We start from the raw sequence: 24,443 nt of genomic DNA, 5'->3' as shown, positions 1-24,443 counted from the left end.
CCCTATGTGAAAAAGTCTTTGCCCCTCTTGTTAAATCATTAACTGTGATTAACTACTTTTTCTTTGGAAACCTGAATTCAGTTTCACTCGCTACACCCAGTCCTGATTACTGGCAGACCTGCTGAATCAAGAAATCACATAAATACAACCTGTTTGACAAAGTGAATTAGACTAAAATATCTAAAAATAAATAAATAAATAAATACAAAAAACACATCACGCCACAAACACATTTTCCAAAAAACAAATAATAAAAAATGCCTATAAGTGATATCAAATGCTGAGTATCTCATAAGTTTCTAAAATTCAAATCTTGTCCACAGAAAGGATAGCTCAGTGACCAAAGATGTCAAGCAGTTCTCTCGAAACCTTGGAGTGATTTTTGACACTCAGCTTTAATGCTGAAGTAAAAAAAACATTGTCCAGTTATGATTCCGTCAGCTTGAAAAAACGTCCAAAATTAGGTCTTTCTTGTCTGCTAATGATTTGCTCTTATTTTTTCCTGCTTTAATTAAAGACAATGCTCTTTACACCGAGAATAGGACTCTCCTGGGTTTTGCATACCTAAGCCCAGATATTTAAACCATCCACCTTCTTCTGTTTCTACTTCTTGCAGCTTCACCTTTCCACCTGTCTCCCACTCATTCACAGACATGTATTCTGTCTTGCTTCTACTGCTACCTACTACGTTATTCCTCTTCTCTCCAAAGCATACCTCCACCTCTCCAGGATCTTCTCCACCTGCTCCCTACTTTTACTATAGATCACAATGTCATCTGCAAACATCATTGTCCACGGACACTGCTACCCGACCTCATCTGCCAACCTGTCCGTCACCACAGCAAACAAGAAGAAGGGGCTCAGAGCCGATCCCTGATGTAATCCCACCCCCACCTTGAACCCATCTGTCACTCTTACCCTGACCACTGTCTCCCTGTCCTCACACATGTGATATGAGGACCTTCCTTTTATATATATATATATATATATATATATATATATATATATATATATATATATATATATATATATGATATAATTCCTTCCTCGTGCAGTACCACAATTATTATTATTATTATTATTATTATTTGTTTGTGTAAAAAACAAACAAACAAAAACATGTGGATGGCAATTTGAGTTGCCACTACCACCTTTTTTTTCTTTTCCCTCCCTCTTCTCCGTCAGCGCCAGTCGGTCAGAGCAGACTGTCTGTAGGACATATGCGAGTGAGAGCAGAGTGAGAGGTCGCTCGTGTTGCCGCTCTCAGATGGCGACTCTTCAGGAGGTCCTGCTGGTCAAATCAAATGACCAGTGACAATAAGACGACTACCAGCTTTTAACATAGGCAGTCTCGGGCACTAACAGTCGGCGACCTTTTTGTGTCCCCGAAGATGATTCTCCCCCAACTTCAGAGATGGCAAACATTTACACAGATGCATGTTTTTAATTTGATCGTTCAGACTGCTTCAGACCTCATTTAGGTTTTCCAATGATTCCACATAGCCTTAAAAAAAGTTACTCGATCCTTTGTTATGGATATCTTATCGAGCTATTCCCTTCTTTGCATGATTAATATTCTAGAGAGCTACTCCTGCTGTTCCTTGTAAAACCATAAAGATTTTCAATAAATATTCTGCAGAAAAAGTTAAGAAATACTACATTTTGTTATTTTTTTTTAAAAAAAAGACAATTTTTAGATCCCCCTATATCTCTGCAAAACAGGATAAAAGGGTTTTATCTTTCTCCCTATAATTACAATTGTATTATATATATGAATTATAATAAAGCTGGGTTGTGAAAGAGAAATGTAATCTTATTGGGAGCTCAAAACCGGCAGTGCTGCTGAGGTGTCTTTCATATGTCGGGCCACACGTGACTAAAACCGCATTCTTCTTTTCAATATACACAAAAAAAACTGTGCATACTATCTCCTTCCACTCCAGAGAGAAATACATTTCAAAATCAATGGCAAATCCCAGTTCCGTCTTTTGTATAAAAAAAATACAACCATCGTAAAATTCAATTTTCCTGAATAAATGAATTTCCTGACCCCGTTTACCTTCACGCTGCGCAGATGCCGGCTCTCAAACCCGCGGTTGCGCTCACCCGGACCATGCGATTCTGGCGCCACCTCGTGGAGCACAACTCCTGTGCGTCGTCTACCCGCTCAACTCTCGCGGTACTCCGGCGCTTAGCAACCTCACAAGTTGCGTCTCTGCGCTGACCAATCGGCTGCCAATCAGCTGCGCGAGCAAGGCCAATCACAATCAAGGATTTCGGCACCAATTTAAACAGAGAGTAATCACTTCCTGTTTTGGTAGTTAACACACGAGTACACGATAGAGGAAAGAAATATAAGGAAAATGACCATTTAAACATATACATAGACATAAAAGGCGGTTTAGGATTAAACTGAGAGCCTGTGTTGAAGGACACTACTTCCGGTTTATATTTACGTTGCCGTTAGCTGACGGTGACGCCAGTCCGGTAAGTTTTGAACGTTAGAATCGGTTACAAATCAGCATGCCGTCCCGGGTGGAGGACTACGAGGTGCTGCACACTATAGGCTCCGGTTCATATGGAAGATGCCAGAAAATAAAGAGAAAAGCTGACGGAAAGGTGAGTAAAACACACTTCCCGCATACCTGTGGGTTAAACTCACCTGCTGTCCGTGAGTCCGCGGGGCAATATTGTCGCAGTCATGTTTCCCCCCCCAATAAACTTTATTTCAAACCGCTAACAAGTAGCTACCTGCCTGTAGCGTTACAGAAATTTTGAAAATTTAAGCTGTTAGCTTATAATGTGGACCTTAAAAATGAGCAGCGTTAGATTAAAAAGGTCAGTTATTAATGACTTAATATTTTATGTTAATTTTTATATTGATATTAGATATTTATGTTTTACTATTTTATTTTACTGACTTCACCTTTTTTTTTTTTAAACGTTTGTTGTTGGTAACTTAATTATTCCAATGAAGGAAATTCCTTTCTTTGGGTCAAGGGTTACTTTGAAAATACATCAGCTCTCAATGGGGAGATAAACATGTTGGATATCTACACTCATATAGACTGGGTAATGCATTAGCAATAAAATGATGCCAGATCCTTTGACAAAAGTGAAAATTATTAAATTATTTACCTTTGGAGGGCTTAATTTAAACACCCTGAAACGCAAAGTAAAAAATAATAATGTGTAGATTTTGCCAAAATGTCATTGCAGCAATTCAAAATCGTACCCAGTAGTTTGAATGGCAGGAGGAACCCAGGATTTCATCCCAATACCTAATGGCAGTCCCTTCATGGATATGCCTCCACAGACCCTTACTGACCCAGCACCACACTGGTCATGCTGAATGATGTTACAGACAGCACAAGTTCTCCAAGGCTTCTCAGACAGTGAGCACAGGGCCCAGATCAATATCCCACAAGAGTATAGCACTGGTGCCGAAATCCTTGATTGTGATTGGCCTTGCTATAAAGTCACCCCCCCCAGAGGCCCTTTTTAAGGTCTGTATTGTGTAAATTCCTGTATTTACCTAATACTCTTCCTGCTGTGCTGTAATCAGTTATTATTTACGTTTGTGTCTGACAGTAAAGCCTGTTTTTCTGGTTTTATAGCCATTGGCAACAGTGACATGTGTTTAAATGCCGTCCCTATTTTAAGGAGCATTTCATAACTCAATTCATAACATAATAACTTTGATTGTACATTAAGACATTGTATGCAGTTTATCCTTCTAGGGCAGGAGTGGGGAACTCAAGCCTCAAGGGCTGGTGTTCTGCAGGTTTTAGATATCACCCTGGATCAACACACCTGAATCAAATGATTAGTTCATTACCAGGCCTCTGGAGAACTTGGAGACATGTTGAGGAGGTAATTTAGCCATTTGAATCAGCTGTGTTGGATCAAGGACACATCTAAAACCTGCAGGACACCAGCCCTTGAGGCCTAGAGTTCCCCCACCCGTGTTCTAGAATAAAGACAAGTTGCCCAAGTTAGCTTTACTTTTCCATAGCTTCCACTTGTCTTCTGTCTTCTTACGACACTGGTCTTTATGGAAGGACATTCTCTGATCTCTGATTCAGATAACCACGATTCTTTGACTTTTATCTCTGTAATTCTGGTTAATTCAAAGCCGGTTTGTATTGTAGATCCTGGTGTGGAAGGAGCTGGATTATGGCACCATGGCAGAGAGTGAGAAGCAGATGCTGGTGTCAGAGGTGAACCTGCTGAGGGAGCTCAAGCACCCAAACATAGTGAGGTACTACGATCGCATCATAGACCGGACAAACACCACTCTGTACATTGTCATGGAGTACTGCGAAGGCGGCGACCTGTCCAGTCTCATCAGCCGCTGCATCAAGGAGAGGTGGGGTTGAATGATAAATGATACTGACGGTTGCATGCTGGTGAGTCCTTTCCCTTCATCGGTGTATGCATGTGTTTTTTTTACCTTGACAGGCGCTATTTGGAGGAGCAGTTCATCCTGCGAGTCATGGCCCAGCTCACGTTGGCCCTGAAGGAGTGTCACAGGCGGAGTGACGGCAGGGCCACAGTCCTTCATCGGGACCTGAAACCAGCCAACATCTTCCTTGACATCAAGCAGAATGTCAAACTGGGCGACTTTGGCCTGGCGAGGATCCTGAACCATGACACCAGCTTTGCAAAGACGTTTGTCGGGACGCCGTACTACATGTCTCCAGTGAGTGGCTTCATGCTGCTGGAGTTTGAAGTGTTTAATCTGAGCTTACAACTTTCCTTGCCTGAACTTTTGATTTTATTCTTGTTTGTTAATCTTTGTTTTACTTCATGATAAAAAAAAATGGGGACAAATATAATCTCTTTTTTTTTCTGTCAGGAACAAATAAACCGGATGTCATACAACGAGAAGTCCGATATTTGGTCTCTGGGATGTCTGCTCTACGAACTCTGTGCCTTATCGTAAGTTTTCCAGCTGTTCCGCTTTAGCTGATTTCCCCACTGCAAACTGTTAGGCAGCAGATCTTGCAGTTTTTCCTGCATTTTTCTTTTTCCTCTCCAGGCCTCCTTTTACTGCTTACAACCAAAAAGAGCTGGCAGAAAAGATCAGAGAGGGCAAATTCAGAAGGATCCCGTACCGGTACTCTGAGGAGCTGAACACTCTGCTCGGCAAAATGCTCAACTTAAAGGTTGGAATTGAATTTATTTTTAAAATTTACATGATATGGTGCCTGAGCTATCTGATTATTTTAGATGGTATAAAAGATGGACCACGTGTCCACATCTGGAAGAGGGAAGCCTGTGCAGAAATACTTCAAACCTTGCATTCTTTCTAACAGCCTGCAGGGGTGTTCTAGTTTTAGTGCCTTCCATGGCAAACTGGCCCTCAGCTCCCTCAGTAACTACTTTCCCATGACTTTATGGACTCAAGTGCTAGTTATAGGTCACTGAATAAAACGTGAAGTTAATTTTGTAAATTCTAGTTAAATGAGCACTCCAAGCACTTTTTACCACCACCCACATTCACCCATTCTCACACACATTCATACGGTGCCTTTAGGTGCTTTTTCTAACTTTCTCACGCTTGCTCACTCTTCGGTAGATCTTGAACTGGGCCAATTTGTTGTTCAGTATCTTGTCCAAGGACACTTGACATGTGGATTGGGATGTCATGGTGGCTACATCCATCTTTTATGCAGTCTAAGGTTTTGCACCGACGTGATGCTGGCATCTGATCTGGAATGGGTTCGGGGCATTTCCACCCTTAAAGTGCCAACAGATATTACCCCAGCCTCTGGCTAGCAGCATTACATAATAACTGGACCTCAAACTTGTGGAAATGGGAACTAGTTCTCAAAATGAAACCACTGGCAGCGACACTAGCACCACATTGGCAGGAACAAAAAAGGCTATTTATGTTTCATTTATGGGCCCCTTCTCTTGGCAGGACTATTTGAGACCTTCTGTAGAATCTATTCTCCAGAGCAGCCTGCTGAGCGAGGCGGTTGCTGAGGAGCAGAGGAAGGCACAGTCGCGACTCCAAAGGAGATCAGCTGATTCTGATGTTCCTCTCCACAAACCGGCAGAGACGGCGCACGCCTCGGCCACGGAGATCAGACTGAAGGAGCAGGCGCTGCGGGACCGAGAACAAGCACTGAAAGAACGTGAGGAGCAGCTGGAGAGTAAGACCTGTTTAAGCCCTGCTTTGAGCCGCACATACCTCAAGCCTATGTCTGTCAGTGTCGCTGTAGTCTGGCCTAGATTTTGGGAGAAATTAGAAAAACTGTGGATTGTATTTTTAGTAGAGAAATATTTGATTTACATCAGTTTGAAGAGGCTACTCCTAACAGGAACATCCTCTTCTGCAAAGAGGACTCATCAGTATTATCTCATGTTTATGGACTTGTTTTCACATTGGCAGCAATAAGTAAAGTTGAGTAATACCATAGAAAGTACTAGGTACATCTTGCTAAGAGGGTGGAAGTGTAGTTGAAGAAACCTGTGTGGATGGAACAGGTTTGTTCATGTTGCTTGGGGTGTCGCAACCAAACGATGACCTACTTCTACACCTACAGCTCCTGGCTGACAGTGGAGATTACACACCGCCGTGTGTGTGTGTGTGCCCAGAAATATGTGGAAATAAAAGATTGTTAGTCACACATACAGCTATGATAAAATAAAATGCCTCCTCTTTTCATTCTAAGATTTTACATGTGAAGACATAATAAAACCTTTTAAATATTACCTGATTTTTTTTAAGACCCTCTGAGGGATGTCCTGGTGTTTAGACTTGAAAGAGGGTGTACTTTCTTGAAAAGTGAGGGATAAATTCCCAAACTGAAACTGTCCATTTTTGTCTTTTAATTACAGGAAGAGAGCAGGAGCTGTGTGTTCGTGAACGACTTGCAAATGAGAAGCTCATGCGGTAAAAAAACTTTTAAGATAGAAATGATTTAAGCAATTCATTTTTTTTCATTCTAACCATTCTTTGACAGTCTTTCCAGCTGATTTTAATTTTTTTCCCTTTATTTTGAATCAACCGCTTCAGAGCGGAGAGTTTGCTGAAGAATTACAACCGCCTACAGCACCACAGGGACACGACACCGATCTATGACAAAGACATAGGTATGGGAATCCAGCGAAGACTTCTGAACTTACTGAACCAAGACCAGAGCTGAGCAGTTTATTTTTAACGTGTGTTTTAACGCATGTGTCGACAATGTGAATGACTTTGGATCAAATGTATTTATTTTTTTTATACAACAATAAAGAAATTATTTTTAAAAAGTTGCAGTTCTAAAAGCTCACACGACACACCTCAGAATCACAGCTGTTGAGATTGTGATTTGTTAACGAGTTTACGTGACTGTTTTGGTCTAGATGCGGAGAACCTCTCTCCGGGTAAGAAGAAGGTCCACTTTGCTGGCGAGAGCAAAGAGAACCAGCGGCCCGATGCTCTGCAGAGCGCGCCGTCCCAGGAGCTGGTGCTGCTGAGGAGGCTGCAGGCAGCGGCCCAGCGGAGCCAAGCTCTGAGTGAAATGGAGAAGATGTGCCACCTCAAGAGCAGGCAAATCCTCGGCCTGCGCTGATCGCACAGGTGTGACCGTGAAAGCTTCTGAAGGCCTGGAGTCATAACAACTGGATGAAAATGTTCATGTGTAGCTGTGGAAGTGCAGTGAATGTGTGTGTTACTGTCTTATTTTTATGTAGCCTGATGAGTGAGTGTGTTATCTCGGGCAGCTAATGCGATTATCAATGTACTGTGTATAGTTTTTTGCTGTATTTATGGCTGTAGACCTTCTTTAGAGACATCTCTAGAAGAAGGGAGACTATGTGGAATGACATGATCCTGTGATGCCAATAAACAAAGTGATTATATTCATTACTACATTAAAGTAGGCATGATGCGATGATAAATACTTGTTCTATACCATTTGGGTTTTTTTTTTTTTTTTTGCATTTTTTTTTTTTATATAGCAGTTGAAATGATGTAATAATTTTAGTATCTGCCAAACAGATATGCTGTATTATAGAAGGAAACAGGATGTGGTCTGAGAGGTGTTCTGGTGGCAGTGGAGCTGAATCCTTCAGTTAGAGAAGATGTTCTGCTGCCTGTACAGTAAGTGGTGCAGAGGGTTTAGATCACAGGTGTTGAACTCTAGGCCTCGAGGGCCGGTGTCCTGTAGGTGTTAGATATGTCCTTAATCCAACACAGCTGATTTAAGTGGCCAAATTACTTCCTTAACATGTCTCCAAGTTCTCCAGAGGCCTGGTAATGAATTAATCATTTGATTCAGGTGTGATGACCCAGGGTGAGAAACCTGCAGGACACCAGCCCTTGAGGCCTGGAGTTCCCCACCCCTGCTCTAATATGTGTATGCTTGATATATCAACAAGCAAACATGACTGATAAATGAGGAGTTCTTACTCCACTCAGTTTGTGGGGAAATGTGTGCTTCTCTTGTTTGTTGCCTAGAGACATTACAGCTGTCTATGTTACTTTAACAGGGATAAATCTGTTTGCCGGCCACAAAAAAAGAATCTGCCCTGGGGTCTATCACAGGGCTGTTATGCAATATGCTATATTTCATATGTATACAGACTGTAGTGGGTCTAAGTTGGGCCAAAACTAGTTTCTCCTGTGGTTTTTCACACTGGCGTAGCAATAGATGTATATAAAAAAGAGATAAGTTACAGGCTGGGCTGATCATTTTCATAGTAATAGAATTGTTTTTATATAACACTAGCTCCCACAAGGGGTCAGCACTTTTCCATGAAAAGATATTAAAATGCAATTTGCAATCAAGCCTTTGCTTTGAGTAAGTAGCAGATTAGATGTAATTTATTGTTACATTTGTCTTTATTTCCATTGAAGCTGGTAGCTTACTGGCTTGATTACTGAGTTTTTTTGTGTTTGGTTGTTTTGTTTTGTTTTGTTTTGGAGGGGGGGGCAACTTGTATTTAACTTAATGTAAAATTAAATCATTTTACAGCGTAAGTATACGGACATTTGGAAAATAAAATATAAAATAAAGGAAGCAATTATAGTGTGTAGATGGAACATCAGTAAATTTATTTAGGGATTTTTCCGTGATTAAAAGCTGAGTAAAGACCACTGATTGTATAAAAAAGTGTTTTTTACTGGTAAGGGCTCAGTTTCTGTGATTCTTCGCAGTCACCTGGTTTCAGCTGAAACGCCAAGATTTACGAATCAGTTACGGACCTCATCGCGATATTACAATTGCCATTAGCGTGCGTAGCAACCGCCGTTGTTTGGCTTCTTTGCGCCGCCTACTTGCAAGAGTTGCAGAACGTGACCAATTACTATCCTCCCTGTAGCTCGTCGACCAACGGAAATCGTAGTAGGCGTGTCCCCCTGTGTGCCGTGTTCCGTGTGGAAAGTTTACCGGCTCGGGTGCAAAGTTTCAGCCGTCTGCAAAGCGGAGCTCGTCGGCAAAGCGAGCGAGGAAGGTGCTGGTATTTATACGGTTGCTGAATCATTTTTTAATCGCCAATTGATTCGGTGTGTGTTTGTCCTCAGATATAGCCGAGTGTTGCTGCCGTCGCCGAATAAGAGTGTTTTACGCGGATGATATTACCAGCGACCGTATTGTCTCAGGGAGCCAAGCTAGCTTAACGTAGCCCGGAGTTAAACGGGAAAGCCAACCAGCGGATGTCGTGGGGATTTCTTGGGCTTTCTCAAACCTGCTGATTTCTTCAACGCTAACTTAAACTTAAATCGACTGTGAGGAAGGAAAAATGGCTTGCGAACCCAATCGTGCCCGGCTGCTGTGCATGCTATCATTGACTTTTGGGTTTTTCATCGTGGAGGTGGTGGTCAGTCGGATGACCTCGTCCCTGTCAATGCTGTCGGACTCCTTCCATATGCTGTCGGATGTCATCGCACTCGTCGTGGCTCTAGTGGCGGTTCGGTTCGCGGAAAAAACCCAGGCGACCAACAAGAACACCTTCGGCTGGATCCGAGCGGAGGTGATGGGGGCTCTGGTCAATGCCGTCTTTCTCACGGCGCTGTGCTTCACCATCGTCCTGGAGGCGGTCGAGCGTTTCACCGAGCCCCACGAGATCGAGTCTCCAGTGGTGGTGGCCGGGGTCGGTGCCGCGGGGCTTCTGGTTAACCTGCTGGGGCTCTGCTTGTTCCACGGCCACGCGGGCGGAGGCCACGGACACTCTCACGGAGGGCACTCTCATGGGAGTAAGAATAAGCGGGGCAAAACGAGCAAGAACTCAAAGGCTGGAAACGGGTCTTCGGGAGAGGAGACCAACAACTTGGTGGGAAATCACAACAGCCCAGGCGATGGGAGACCAAGAAATGGTGAGCAATGAGTTGTTGGTGCTTTAGTGTTGAAATGGACAGTCCACCCTCACTATCCCACCATTAATCTGGATACATGTGCCAGTCTTTATCTTCACTGTTAGCACTCCAGATTGTGTAACAGTGCATCAGCCTGCCCTGAGAACTGCCCAAGTGACTAATCCGTATTGTTTTTTTTTTCTTGACATATGTGTTTGGCGTCTCATATTTGTTGGGTTATTCTATCCTTGGAAACATGGTCTCCGTGTTGGTGACATTCCTGGGTAAAGCCTCAGGTTTCACTCTGGCTTCTAAATAATGATAACGAGAAGTTTCTGACTGACACAGTTGAGTCAAACTGAACTCGATTTTCAGTTTTTACCTGAATTTCCACACTGACTGTAGCTTGGGCCGGTATTTAAAACTTATAGTGGGATCCTTGTAAAGTCTCCTGACCCCCTGAAGAGCTTAGTGAGTTACCTTATCTGCTAAATAATTAGTAACTAAAGCTTAAAAATAAATGCAGTGAAGTAGGTGCCCACCCTTTACACTCTCCTGGCTGTCAGCTATCAGCAAAGAATCAGAAGCAAAACAAACTCATCTGCATACAGGCAGCTTTTATTTTAGCTTCTTCTTAATTTAATTGTGCTTCTACAAGGTATTGAGTGGAAGGAAAACCGGTCAAAGGCCAAAGTGGGGCAGCAGCTGGCCAATCAGCTTGTCCACCATACATTTTTGTTACATTAAACGCTTCTTACCAGACAAGCTGATTGTACTGATAACCTCATGTTGGTGTCTGCATGTCAGTTAAAAAGTTTCACAGCAGCACTGGAGAGCTTCCGTGGCCCTTTCTGCTGGTCAGTCTAACTGAAGGGTTAAACATACAGAAACTCATTTATTCTTCCTCCCGCACTGTTAGACCCTGCCAGTTTCAATAAATGGGGGTTATATCCCCCGCCCCTCCATGCACTGATTGCTGTTACTGGGCCATACATCAGTGTAGCCATGGAGTCGACAGCCCCAGACACACCATTAGCCGCTGATGAATAGACCAGCTTGGTCCCTGGGATGGAAGCGAGCCACCGTTGCTCAGGTGCCGTTGCCCCAGCTTAGAGTGTGTTGCCACGCCGCCTGCGATTACTAACTGAATTTGCCTAATGTGAATTACTGAGCAGCATTTTGCTGCGTTTAGGTTTTTTTCTTTGGTCATCTGGCATGTTGTTTTCCTGAGTGTGGCCTTGGGCAGTTATATAGCACAGATTCAGTCACAAGATGAAGTCTTCAGCAGTGAAATCTGCAACATTGTTATGTAGTTTCACATGAACTTTTCCCCTTTCGCTCTTAATAATGGCATTGTATTTAACAGCTGGCTGCCATTTGATGGCATCCAGGGTTTTTACCAGGAGAAAACCAAAACCGAGTAGGGTTCACTGGGAGTTTTTGACGGTGTTGGAAAGTGGGGTTTAATTTTATTCAAAACTGAATACATGTTTTCTTATCACATGACCAAAAACAACAGGACAATGCACAGAAATCTGTTGTCAGGTGACATGATTTCCCCCCCATCTTAACTATATGATTAACAATCGTTCAGTGTGCATAGTCCCCATGCTCAGAATGGGCCCGTGGGGTGGGGTGGGGGGTATAAGCACAGTCAGTCTAGACAAAGGGACTGTGTTACCTTAGTCCTTGCAATTTCTTACAATTTGATAACCTAAACTGTGTTATTATGGTTTAGTATATTAAATACTAACAAACCTGTTAGCCCCAGATAAAATCTTCTTTCAGGGTGTGTGGGAAACACATGCTTCTTTATGTAGGATAAACCCTGGTCTGTATAATTTGTGTGAAACCTGTGTGTCAAAGTCCATTTGATTATTTAACTGTTCCAAACTAATCTCTGTTTTCCCTTTTTAATCTTTAGAAATCAGCTGTAAAGGCAGCACAGAGGTGCAGATGAATGGAAACACCCACTATGAGGAGATGGATCCCGACCACGACTCGTCGTCGCAGCTCAACATGCGCGGGGTCTTCCTGCATGTGCTGGGCGACGCCCTGGGCTCCGTCATCGTAGTGGTCAACGCTATAATATTCACCTTTGTGTGGCAGCCCTGCATCAAAGGTGAGAAGTGCGTGAATCCGTGCGTCAACAGCCACTCCGCTGACCATTACCATGACAACAACACCGTCGTCGATCTGCACGTGGGTCCAACTGTGCCGACCATGAAGTTCGCCGGCCCCTGCTGGGTTCTTTACCTTGATCCCACGCTGTGCATCATCATGGTGAGCATCCTGCTGTACACTACCTACCCTCTGCTCAAAGAGTCGGCCCTCATCCTGCTGCAGACCGTGCCCAAGCAGATCAACATGCACCGGCTCAACGAGCGTCTGCTGAGCCTGGACGGCGTCCTGGCCATCCACGAGCTGCACATCTGGCAGCTGGCCGGAAGCCGCATCATCGCCACGGCGCACATCAAATGCCACGACCCCACATCTTACATGGAGGTGGCCAAACGCATCAAGGACTTCTTCCACAACGAGGGCATCCACGCCACCACCATCCAGCCCGAGTTTGTCACGTTCAGCTCAGAGTCTCGAGACTCCCTGTGCGAGCTCTCCTGTCGGACTCAGTGCGCTCCCAAGCTGTGCTGCGGCGCTGCGGACAAACAGAACACCGGCTCTGACAAGAAGGCTGCAGTCGCTTCAAACCTGGAGGTGATCAGTGAGACTTCAGAGGCGGCGGGGGCCGTAGTTCAGGTGTGCCCTGGGTCTGAGGCTGAGGTCAGGATTGCCAGAGAAGTGGAGTCATCTCTGTGAGATGAAGGGTGTGGAGAAGAGCAGAGGAGAAGCAAGAAAACCTCCACTTTGAGCAAAAACATCATCATCATTTGCAGGAAGCTGTACTATTTGTGGCTTAATCATTTCCCCCGATAGGTCCTTTTATTTTCGATTATTGCCCATCTACACGCCTGAACCCCCTTTCACTCCCTCCCATGTTCATACATTGAGCATTAGTTCAACCCCCCCAAGCCTCTCCTCCGCCACTTAGTCCCTCCCTTGTTGTCTGTGGCTCTGGCAGTATGGGGGTATGGTTGCGATGCATGTTGGGTTGCACTGACCTCATCTCCACTAGGACTGGATCAAGGCCTGCATGAGCGTCCCTCATTAGCACCGTGTTGTGATGTCTCATCTCATCTCATGGTGTTTCTGTGCCAAAGCTTCTCAGTGGACCGAAGGGATCAGAGGGACATTCCCTCCTCCAAATGGACACACAGCACACACATCACTAGGTTATTTATTTAGCCTATGGACCTGCTGGAAAAGAGTCTACCTTCCTGTTTTTTTGTGTAGGCTTCAAGCAGACCTATTTTCTTTACCCTCTGGCCTCCAGATGGAATAGTATTGTATTGCATAATAATTTATGTACCTAAGTTATTAGAAATGATCTATTCTCTGTAGATGCTGTTTGTAATGTTTAGTTTGGATGATAAACATTTATTTTTTCTCTTTTCTCTCTTCTTGAAATCTTTTGACAGACCATCTATGCTGAATTCAGTTTTTTTTCCAGGTGTGATGTTTTTATAATGATTTTGTTTCTCAGACGTTTTCGTCTGGCCTTGACTCGGATTTAATTGCAGTCGTTAGCTGGATACAAAAGCCGTACCAACACCTCTCTCACCTTGCCTTTTTGATTAAAGAAAACTATTGCGATATGGCACTAAGCATAGTCGACTCAGTGTAACAGGACTTCTCACAGTGGCACAGTCACCTAATTAATTAAATAAATGTTTATTCTTAAATTTCGATGCCTCGCAAGCCAGAGAGTTGCAAAGAAACAAGCACTGTTCGCCATTTAGTGAAACCTCCGTCTGAATTTGTACTGGAAAGCTTTCTGTTGGCCTGTTGGGTTTTAAAAACCCTCATGAATGTGTTCGGCACCTTGTCACAATCCATGCTGAGGGAGGTTTTTTTTTTTTTATTTTAAATATATATATTTCCAGGACCTTCTGTGTTGTCTGCATGACCAAACTGAGACCTGGTGTTTGACTTTTTAACAGCTCCACTAAGAGCTCTAGTTGCTGCTTACCAGCGTCTGCTGGTATCCTACTATATTACTCATGACAGTGTGTGGGGGAATGACTCATCATATAGCTCTGTGTGTCCTCTGCTGTGGACAGCTGAGCCGAGCTGGTTGTTTGCTGAACTGAAGTCCATACAGTGGCCTTTGAATTTGTTTCGACTTTTCCCCTCATCGGCACAGATACCGTGTGAAGTTGACCTGTTGATGAGTTTTGGATTTCCACTCTTTGATTTATTTTGCATTATAGAAATGTGTTCTGGGATATGTATTTTTTTCCATTTGTAATGTTTGGTCACTTTTACTCTTTTATGACTTGAGCTCTATGTGCAAATCGAAAACAAGTGTGTGTGCGTGCGTGCGTGCGTGTGGTGGGGTTTTTTTGTTTTTGTTTTTTTAAATTTTAGATATGATGAATCAGCTGATGTGTTTTTGAACTGTATGGTGGCATGCAAAAGTTTGTCCACTGCTGGTCAATATGACTTACTGTGACTAGTTAATAAACAATTACCTTATTTCCAAAAGGCAAATAATGGTTAATGGACTTATTTTTAAAGTGTGTAAATAATAGGTTTACCCTCTGCATGGTCACTTTTTTCTGTTGGTTGACTGTGAGGGTCTTGGAAAACTGTCAGAAGTCTGCTCTTCATCTTCAGATCTTTTTGTCCAGTGTTTGCTGGTATTTAAATCAATCTACTCTTCTTTTCACCAGTGAATGCAGGACTGGCTGCAGCACAGCATGGTCAAAGCCATCCCCATGCTTAACAGTTGAACAAGTATTCTTCTAATGAAAGTCCTTATCCATTTTTTTCCCCCAAGCATACCTTTGCTTATTTGGCCTGATGAGTTTCGTCTGCTGACTCTCCAATGAGTCATATTTGCACGTTTCACGGCACAGGAGGTCGGTGCACAACGTCTCCAGACTCTGATAAATCTTCCCAAAGGTCAAAGTTTTCCTTGTCTTTCGCACCTGAGCTGCATTTCCAGTATACCTTAAATTCTTTGCAGACTTCAGGATCAGCTATCTGAAAATGCTTTGCTCTCTCCCCCTGAGTGGGCACCACTTGTTTTAATCTCCAGACTGCTATGGAGCGCCTTAGAGGAGCAATATCAGAGTGTATAAAGCTTTAAAATATGAAACTCACAACTTTTCCCAGTTATTGCGAATAAGCCATAGACCTAAAAGCAAATTAAGGTCTGAGACTTTAGTAAAAATTATTTGTGAGGTCAAATCTTGCGTAAAATGTTAAAAATCTATAATTTTCTGCCTTCTGGAGATCAATCCATCCTCTGTTTGCTTAGCTGTTCACAGTAACCTAAACTATTTTGCAAATTATCCAAACTTCTGCATGCCACTGTATTGACATATATACCTAAAGTACCTGTCCAGTGTGTTATTGTGAAATTAAAGCAAAACATGTTCGTTAAAGCTGAAGAACCCGAGTTAGTCTCATTCTTACTTTCTCCAGCTTTTCAAATGTACATTTTTACATAGAGCACCACTTTTTTAAAAAGTTAGTAAATTACAGAAGGTGGAAGGTGGTAATGGCAAAAGCCAGAGCACCTTTCAGCTTTTCCCTGCTGCAGAGAAGGACCAAAGGAGTGCCCAGGGGTGCCTTTGCTGCCCTAGATAATCCTACCTCAGTCAGGAAATTGTCCAGTAACCCTGGATCAGCTCCAAGTTAACTTAACATGTCAATCAAACAAACACAAACGGAAAACAAGCACGAAGTGAAGCAAACCTGCGAAAGAAGACTGAAATGACCACAGAAAAAGACTTGTGAGAACTTTCAAATGCACAAAACACCCACAAAGAAGCACAAGGTGAAACAAGTGGTGCATGTGGGTTTGCTGCTGAGGTTAAGGGAAAAAAAAGGTAAAAATCTGTCACTCAAAAAGAATCTCAGTGAGGATATAGAAAAGAGTTTTAAGCAACAATTACGAATTTTCTAAACTTGTGCTTTGAAATCTAAATCTTTCTGTGTCACAGCCATCAGTTAAAGTCAAATTAACACAGAAAGAAACATTTACAAGCCCGCTGTGTGTAAAGACCCATGCACGTTCATGTAGCTTGTAAGGCCAAGCGGATATTTGTGGCTTATGTCCTTTATCCAGCTCCAGAAACCTCAACTACCTAAACAGTGATAACGGTTAGCCGTAAATCTCCCTGAGTGACTTGTGCAGTTACATGAGTCCATAATTGCAGCGTTTCACAACTCTTCTCCACGGTTCGCAGCAGGGAATCCTGGCCTCCGTCTGCGGCTGGGTTTCTATGGAAGTCTGGAGAGGCTGCTGACTGAATGTGTGGCTGCCGCCGGCCTGAGAGGCCTTATGTAAGAGACCCAGGGGCATTCCAAGGGCTACAAGCATGAGGCTCTCACTGGATCCTTTCACATGGACAGAAAGGGGCTCGTGCTGTGGTTGTCTCTCATTATGTACTCTTGGGTTTAAGTCAGGTGTTCTCCTGCAGCCCCCTGAATACAACAATCTTCTACTCTGTGGCTTGTGTGTGTTTCCATCTCATCCGTATCACTGAGATAAGCAACGGAAATCTGTGAAAAACACAGAGGCTCATTTAACAGCAGTTTAAAGCTGTTGTGATGTTTTTCTCTTAAGGCTGCTTAAGAACATAAGAACATCTGGATGTAAAGAAATATTCTGTTTACTACTTTGGTTCTGTGATGCAAAAATCCTTTTACTAAAAGAAAGGTTTGTCTCAAAATATTATCACCTAACACTAGAAAGCAAAGTGCAAAGTATATATATCAGCCACCCACAGAGGTCACTGACACAAAGTCACTACAATCAGCTGATGAAGCAATTGATTTTTCTTTACAGACAATAGCAACACGTGCTATAGGATATTCATTTGTGTAATGGTGCAGAGTACTAAGATGTCAGAGTAAATTATGGAATAATTTAGGGAAGGTTATTACTATGTGTGTAGTAATATTAGTATATACACTGGAATAGCAGCTAACAATGTAACATAGAGCTTAAATCCAGCACAAGCATTTAATGTTGTGACTCTATGGAAGCTCGTTTCAGCCACGGAAAAATATATTTCTCGCCTGAGTTATTATCGCAAATAAAAACTAAGCATCTTTCTGCTAATTTCCATTTAAATTGTGTCACCATATAAGGACAATAAGTTTACAACAAAAAACAATACAGTCATAGTTTCACAAAAACAGTAATTATAAGGGTCAGAAATGAAAAAAAAAATCTCAGGATCTAAAGATGTAAAAGAAGCATTTCTGCATTTTTAAATGCACTTATTTCAATAATGAAGGCTGGTTGTTATTAACCCACATACTATAGCAGTTGGTTAATTTAGCTTAGCATAACGGCTGGAAACTAGGGAAGAAAACAAGCAGTCTGGCTCTATCCAGTGACTGGTTATTGCTACATAAATGTCCTGTCCTTTTTTTTTTTTAATCAAAATGAAAGGAGCTATTATTTAAGGCTTGAGGCTTAAGTATAACTTAAGTATAGCTTAGGCCTGCAGCTACCAAATTATTTTGGTGACTAAAGTGTTAAAGGTTTAAATGTTAACCTCGAGGCTTCTGCACCAGTAAATCTTACTATTCTAGGTCCGTTAGCCGTGGTTCACTACAAAACAAAACAATGTAGTGATTAGAAGCCAGTGGGCAAATAAATCAGGCAAATAAATTCATGTTAGGAAACATTTTTAACTTTAAAAATATTGCTGCACATACAGCTGAGCTGATAAATGACCCTGCTCAGTCAGCCGTATCAGTAAAACCAGTGACAGGTGAGTTGAATAACATCAGGTTACAGCAGCACCTGTTCAAGGCTGGATGTCTATTAGCCAGCAAGTCATCAGTCAGGTCCTGCAGTTGATGCTTTGTAAGCAGAAGAATGGGAAAGCGACTTCGACAGGAGGCCAAAACCACGGAGACTCCACCTCACAGCCCCACGTCTTAATGGGTCAGAGCTGTTTGGCGGCACAAAAGCTGCTCACACAGGAAGTCATCATGTGCTGACTATAAAGTCTGTGGTCGCACCAGGCCATCTGGCCCCTCAGCTTTGCCCCTTGGATTTAGTAATGGAGTGAGTTCAGGCAAGATGGACGGGGGTTAACACTGGACTTGGGGGTGAGAAGTTGCCCTGCTGCTACTAAATGGATTCATTTTTGCCAGCACTTGTTTGCAACGTGACATGCAGTCACTGCAGCCATGCATCGGAGAGGAGAGCAGGATACAAAACCCCCAAAAGGCATCCCGATGAGGCTTTTGAGTCCGGTTTGAAGCTCTGATGTATTACAGGCTACAGGTCAAGTGTTTCATTGTGTCTCTCAATCTTTATGCTGAGCTGGTTTTATAGCAGGCAGATAGATATGACAGTGATATTAATCTTCTCTTGGAAAAAAGGCAAAATAATATATCAGCTACTATAAACTGTTGAAAAAATAAAGAGGAATGAAAGTGACAGTGAAAGCTACTCTTGCAGCTGCTGTAAGTGGCCTCTGATCTTTGTTTGGAGGGAAACAGTCCACGGTGACACATTTGAAGATGCTGGGATTTTACTGCTGCCAGGGTCAAGTCAAACTCAACTTAGTCAGTGCGGGAGGCCTGTTGTCCAAGCTCAGGTCAGAAACGATTCCCCTCCGGGCCTGCTGATGTTTTGAGCCTCTTTGGGGTGTTTTTAAACTGAAACCCGAACAGCAGCAATGCATTATTTTGGTTCAAGTCGTTCAGCAGACTGATACAACAGACTGCCAGAGTAACAGCACACTTGTGGCATGGGTTCCTTTCAGATATTATGAACTGAAACCCTGATTTTTGGTGAAAAAAGCAGAACTTTGATTACTGAGGGAGTCTGTTTTGAGTAAATGTGACAGATCAGGGTGGTTTTGGGTGTGTCGCTAGGCTGTAAAGATGAGAAGATGACTTAAAAAGAAACTGATTTACTGTGATAAAGAAAATCTCTGCAGGAGTATGTGCAGCCTGGTGAAAAAAACTACATACCATGATTCAGCAGCTTGTACAGCCACCTTTAGCATAAATAACTTGAAATAATTTTTCTGCCTCTCATATTTTACTCCACTCTTTGAATGTGAATTATGTGCAAATTATACAATATGTGCATTATATTGTATCTATGCTTATTAGGTTTGAAAATGCACACATGATATATGACTTATGAACTGCAGACCAAATCTACCAGTGGGTTCAGATAATGTATACTAAACTGAACCCGAGACCGTTTCCCAGCTGTGCTTGTGCATAGCACAAGTTTATGCCCTTATTTGAATTGCTGATTTTGAAATACAATTTCTATCTATACAATGTTAAAAAAACGAAAGCAAAGAAAGGAAAGCAATGCAGTGTATACCGAACAAACCAGTTCATCAGTGCCCACGCTTCCGGGGATTCATCAGAGTGAGTCAGAGCCCTCCCAGGTAGAAAATGAACATGACATGAGATCCAAACCTATTGCTCAGGCAGTGAAAGCAAGGGAATCACTTAGAAATCTCCCTGGATTTCACCACTAGAATGTCCTCTCTCACACTTCTCTCTTTAATCACATGGCAGGCCTGTAGCCACAAAGGGCCTGTCCATCTTAGAGAGAGATTAGCAGTGCAGGAATGTTACTCAGATGATGATCCTGAGATGAAGAAAACCCCAAACTGATCTTTGTGAGTAAAATGGAACCACCACAATGGTCCAATTTCCCATTAAAAAGTAAAAAGAAATTGAATAAATATTATATAAATTGGAATATACTGTTAAAAGACAACAAATAACATCTACAATGTAACCATTTACACGCCTGTGGCCTCAAAGTAAGGCACCACAATCTAACTGTGGCTGTGTGCTGTCAGGTTACCGCCTGCAGCCAGCAAATCTGTGCTCTAGAAAATATCTGTCCTCAGTCAACATGCACAGAAGAGATACGAGAGGCATATTCTGCCCCTTCAGGGCAACTCTCAAATGAGTGGAAAATGACTCTAATGAAGAAGAACGAAAAAAACCCCAACTTCTGTCGGCAACAAGCCTCTCAGAGTGGTCCAGGAACAAGTGTGGGGTATAAACAGGGCATAAAAGGAGTTTTTAACACACAAAGATCACACAAGTTTAATGAAATCAGCTGATATGTTGCTGACAAACAACTGTGAGGGATAAGCCGAAGAACTGCTGGATCTTGATGTCACAGAGGCAAAGCCAAAAATTACAAAGAGGAGATACACAAGGGTGATGAAGGGTTTAATACCCCTTGAAGTAAACAGAATTTTTGTTGATTACATCTGAAATTACGATGTAATCATATTTACCTACACATATTTACTGATCAAAGTTAAAATAGCTTTCAGCTTTTTAAAATCATTTCTTCTTTTCTTTTTTCCTCTCCTTAAAGAAGTGCTAAGTCATTCATCAAAAGAGGCATTTGTGTAAAAGAGCTAACATTTTCCTTGTCAACCTAAAGTGGAACTTGCACTTCATTTAAACCTCACGAAAGACACTTTCACAAATAACAAAGTAAGACAAAGTGCAGATTTTTAGTGGCATTTAAAAAAAAATCTTCCCAGTTTTAAAAAAGTTGAAGCAAAAGTAGAATAAAACACATAATGAGACCATAATGACAGCTAACTACTAAAAGAAGGAATCCCTCTAAGTGTGTCTTTTCCCAGTGACATCAGAAGTTAAGCATGGACTCTGACATTAATATAAAGGTGAGAAACAGGGACAAAGCACTCAGTTATATAACCTCATAAACAGGTCTGCACCACAGCAGGAGTGCATGCCTGCAGTGCAGTGCACAGGTTGAAAATAATGTCACAACTACAGGGAGGAGACAAGGAAGTTATAATGATGAAATTGAAACAGTATCCTCATGTCTGAAAATAGGACATATGAAATACAGCTGTTGCAGCTGTGTGTTAACAGCAGTGATATAGTTTTAAAATCATGTGACTGTATTAGTCTGCAGAAAGAATCTAACAAGAGGAGTGCTTTGATTTTCTTCTTTTTGGTCAAGCAGCAAATTCAAAGGTCAAAAATCGATTTCTTGTGGAAGTTATCTCCAGTTTATCGTGCTGACACGTAGACTGAAAAGTTTTATCAGCGCTGCTGAAATGCTGATGTTGTGGAGATGTGGACAACAGAAAAAAGGTCAAGACATGCTGTTTCATCAAAGCACAAATGCATTTATACTTTTTTACTGTGTTTTTATTCTATCGATTTTGGATTGTATACCCAGTTTCAGATCTTGTGAAACAATTGAAAAACTGAAAGTGGAGAAAGTGGCAAATTGAATCTTGGATTGTTCTCACGGCTGTTGAAGAAAGATGTAGGGAAAACACTCGGTTAATGTTTCACTGACGCTCGCACTGTACAGCCTCACTGGCCAGCCTCTCAGACTTTGATCGCAGAGTTGATCGGGTTCAACCCAGCGTTAAATAATTCCTCACTGATAAACAGCATGATAGGAAGAGAAGAGAGCAAACACTCACTGTCTCCCCGTCCTCTATCATGCAATCTGCATAAAGGGAAGATTCCTCTTTTAATGTCTTATGCTCATAGACTCATGTAACGGCTGCTCAGCATTTCAGCATGTGGACACTGCAACAGCTTATCATCTCTATAAGATCTGAGGACACAGGAGAGTTAAATATTAGCTACTTTTATTTGAGTTAAAATCATAATCCCATCACTTTAATGCAAAATCCTGTTATCCTACTACTGCACTAAGTTGACCTGATTGAAGTTACAGTCGTGTTTTAATAAAGGTGGTTCTCTGTTTCTATATTTGTGTTAGTTTTATTACCATCTCTTTTTACTAAACTGTTGTCAGCCTCATGAACCGTCACCTATTATGCAGCTTTATTCAGCTAGGCTTTAAGTGTGAAGTTCCCAAGGACCAGAAATTCTCAAAAACTGAGCAAGAATGGATAGATTAAATGTAATCATGTAAAAAGAATTAATAGACTATACACACTATTAACAACAGCAAAATCCAAACTTTAATACGGTTACATGGATTTTTTTTAACCTAAACTAATTTAATTTGATTGAAAGTCAACTCCTTTATATTGTATTGAATATATCATAAAGTCAGTGACATAAAAGACAATAAAATGTTTTTAATAGGCTATTTCCATTTATAAACGGCATATAAACTGATCATGGAACGTCATTCTCAGCCAGCAATCTAGTCAAGATCAGCTGATCTCAGTGTCCGCCCACATCAGCTGACTGCTCAGCACTCTTCTACATGTGTTGTTGGCAAATCTCATATGGGCTGTGCTGTTTAAATTGCTTCAGCTTGACTCTGCAAGCTGCTTTGTAACCCCCCCTCCACTCCGGCACTTCCTTTTTATGTGAGTTAATCAGTCACGTCAGAGAAACCTGACCTATTCAGTGGGGAGGCCCCAAGCTATGACTGCAGAAGCAATGACCAGCTAGTTTCCCCAGCTTGCCTGTCACTGATCAATAAAGTTGTTTTTAATCATGTAACTGTTTGGTGATAATTAAATCAGGCTAGAACATTTACTCCTCTGCATTTTGTCGCACGTCATGATGAAGCTGCAAACAGACTTTTGCTGTTACGCAATCTTAGCCACGCTTCCTTTTCTCCTGAGGTTCTCCGTCTCCAGCTCACAGATTTGTGATGATTCACAAACATTATCTTTGGAAACAAACACACAGGTATGAGCTGCTGTTGGAAACCGCGTACCTCCCTCCTCCCCCGACTGACACACGCGCAAGCTATCATCACCGTGTGTGAGAACCAGCAAGCTCACGACTGGAAGGACTATCCCTGACTGAAGAGGCTTTAATATGCTCCCCTCCTACACACACACACACACACACACACACACACACACACACACAGATTCAGTGAATTCCACATTTTGCTATATTTCAAACCCAGTTTAAAATTGACTTTGTTCAATATTCGACAGCAACACAGAAAAACAATCAAAGATGAGACTGAAATATCCAGTTCATGTAAAAACCTCTCCATGTACCAGCACTCCGGCATATTATAGTCTTGTACATCTCATTTATTCTTGAAGGACATTAAGTCTTTTAAATTATTTATGATGAAAGGCATTCTGGAGGGAAAATGACTGCAGTGTCCTCCATTTGGAGAAGTTACTGCAGATCTGGACTTGAACACTTTTATGGTAAGGATAAATTAAAAGCTGAACTACCAATGACAACAGAGTACACCCTTTTACCCTCGAATTTGTATTGAAGGGTTGTTCTCTTTGTTGGTATTTTCATGTATGCTGGGTAAGCTGTGAGCTAATGATAACCAATTATTGTTAAATTATTCAATCATTTAATCAGTAATAACCAAATTTATTGGATTTGGTTACACAGAAGAAGATTAGAACCAACCACAGTCTAGCTCAGTGTGGCTGGGGTCAGATCCAGTGGTCTCTATGAGTAACATCAGAACAGTCACCTCAAGGTGCTTTATATTGTGAGATAAAGAGCCTACAATATTAGAAAAAAAATCCCACCAATCAGCCGACCTCCTTTAAGCAAGCACTTGGTAACAGGGGGAAGGAAAATCTCCCATTTTAACAGGAAGAACCCTCTATCAGATGGAGGGGCAGCCGTCTGCTGTGACTGATTGGACGTGACATACTCCACCAGTCTGACTTCTAAAGGTACCTGACAGCCAATGGGGAGTTAGCCAAAAGGTGCCGAGGACCTTTGGTTGGGCTGAAGGTTTAGAACAAGTTTTTCTATCAGGAAATCTGGGAGTAGTCTAGTCAGAGTCTGAATCTGATCCCAACAGATCCCTGAGGAGGCCTAAAAACTAAAGTTCACCAGCACTCTCCATCCAGCCTGAGGGAGCTTGTTTCTTTTTGACTGCACAATAAAGACACCAAAGTCAGTTCACTGAACATTGATGCTAAAGACATTATTTCCAACAAACCTGCAGTGTATCTTTGACTGCTTAGAAAATAACCATCAGTACTTTCAGACTAGAAACAGTATTTATTCAAAGCACCAGGTACAAGTTCTTTGTGTTTTTCAGTGCTAAGCTGGAATTAGCTGGTATTATTCGTTGATCAGAGTTATAGTGAATTGT

General features: G+C 42.1%; 2 protein-coding genes across 4 annotated transcripts; both read left to right on the top strand.

Annotated features, from left to right (window-relative positions):
• The first annotated feature begins 2,302 nt into the window (after positions 1-2,302).
• Positions 2,303-8,939, top strand: nek2 (NIMA-related kinase 2). Of its 3 annotated transcripts, none has more exons than XM_084954297.1 (9): positions 2,303-2,619; positions 4,152-4,369; positions 4,462-4,702; positions 4,859-4,941; positions 5,042-5,168; positions 5,927-6,143; positions 6,850-6,904; positions 7,028-7,104; positions 7,360-8,939. In XM_084954297.1, the coding sequence occupies exons 1-9, from the start codon at positions 2,524-2,526 to the stop codon at positions 7,566-7,568; spliced, it is 1,323 nt and encodes a 440-aa protein (XP_084810423.1). In that variant the 5' UTR covers positions 2,303-2,523; the 3' UTR covers positions 7,569-8,939. The 3 variants fall into 3 exon arrangements, with proteins under 3 accessions (XP_084810423.1, XP_084810422.1, XP_084810424.1); XM_084954296.1 differs by having other exon boundaries at positions 5,927-6,161; positions 7,360-8,936; XM_084954298.1 differs by lacking the exon at positions 2,303-2,619 and adding an exon at positions 3,917-3,994 and having other exon boundaries at positions 5,927-6,161; positions 7,360-8,938.
• Positions 8,940-9,376: 437 nt separating this feature from the next.
• Positions 9,377-15,807, top strand: slc30a1a (solute carrier family 30 member 1a). Its single transcript, XM_084954293.1, has 2 exons — positions 9,377-10,312; positions 12,216-15,807. Exons 1-2 carry the CDS (start codon positions 9,739-9,741, stop codon positions 13,106-13,108), a joined length of 1,467 nt encoding a protein of 488 aa, XP_084810419.1. The 5' UTR covers positions 9,377-9,738; the 3' UTR covers positions 13,109-15,807.
• The last annotated feature ends 8,636 nt before the right edge of the window (positions 15,808-24,443 follow it).

The sequence above is a fragment of the Perissodus microlepis genome, chromosome 15 (genome assembly GCF_051167445.1).
Source record: "Perissodus microlepis isolate ML-2025 ecotype Zambia chromosome 15, ASM5116744v1, whole genome shotgun sequence".
Lineage (NCBI taxonomy): Eukaryota > Metazoa > Chordata > Actinopteri > Cichliformes > Cichlidae > Perissodus > Perissodus microlepis.
This window is presented reverse-complemented; position numbering and strand designations above follow the sequence as displayed.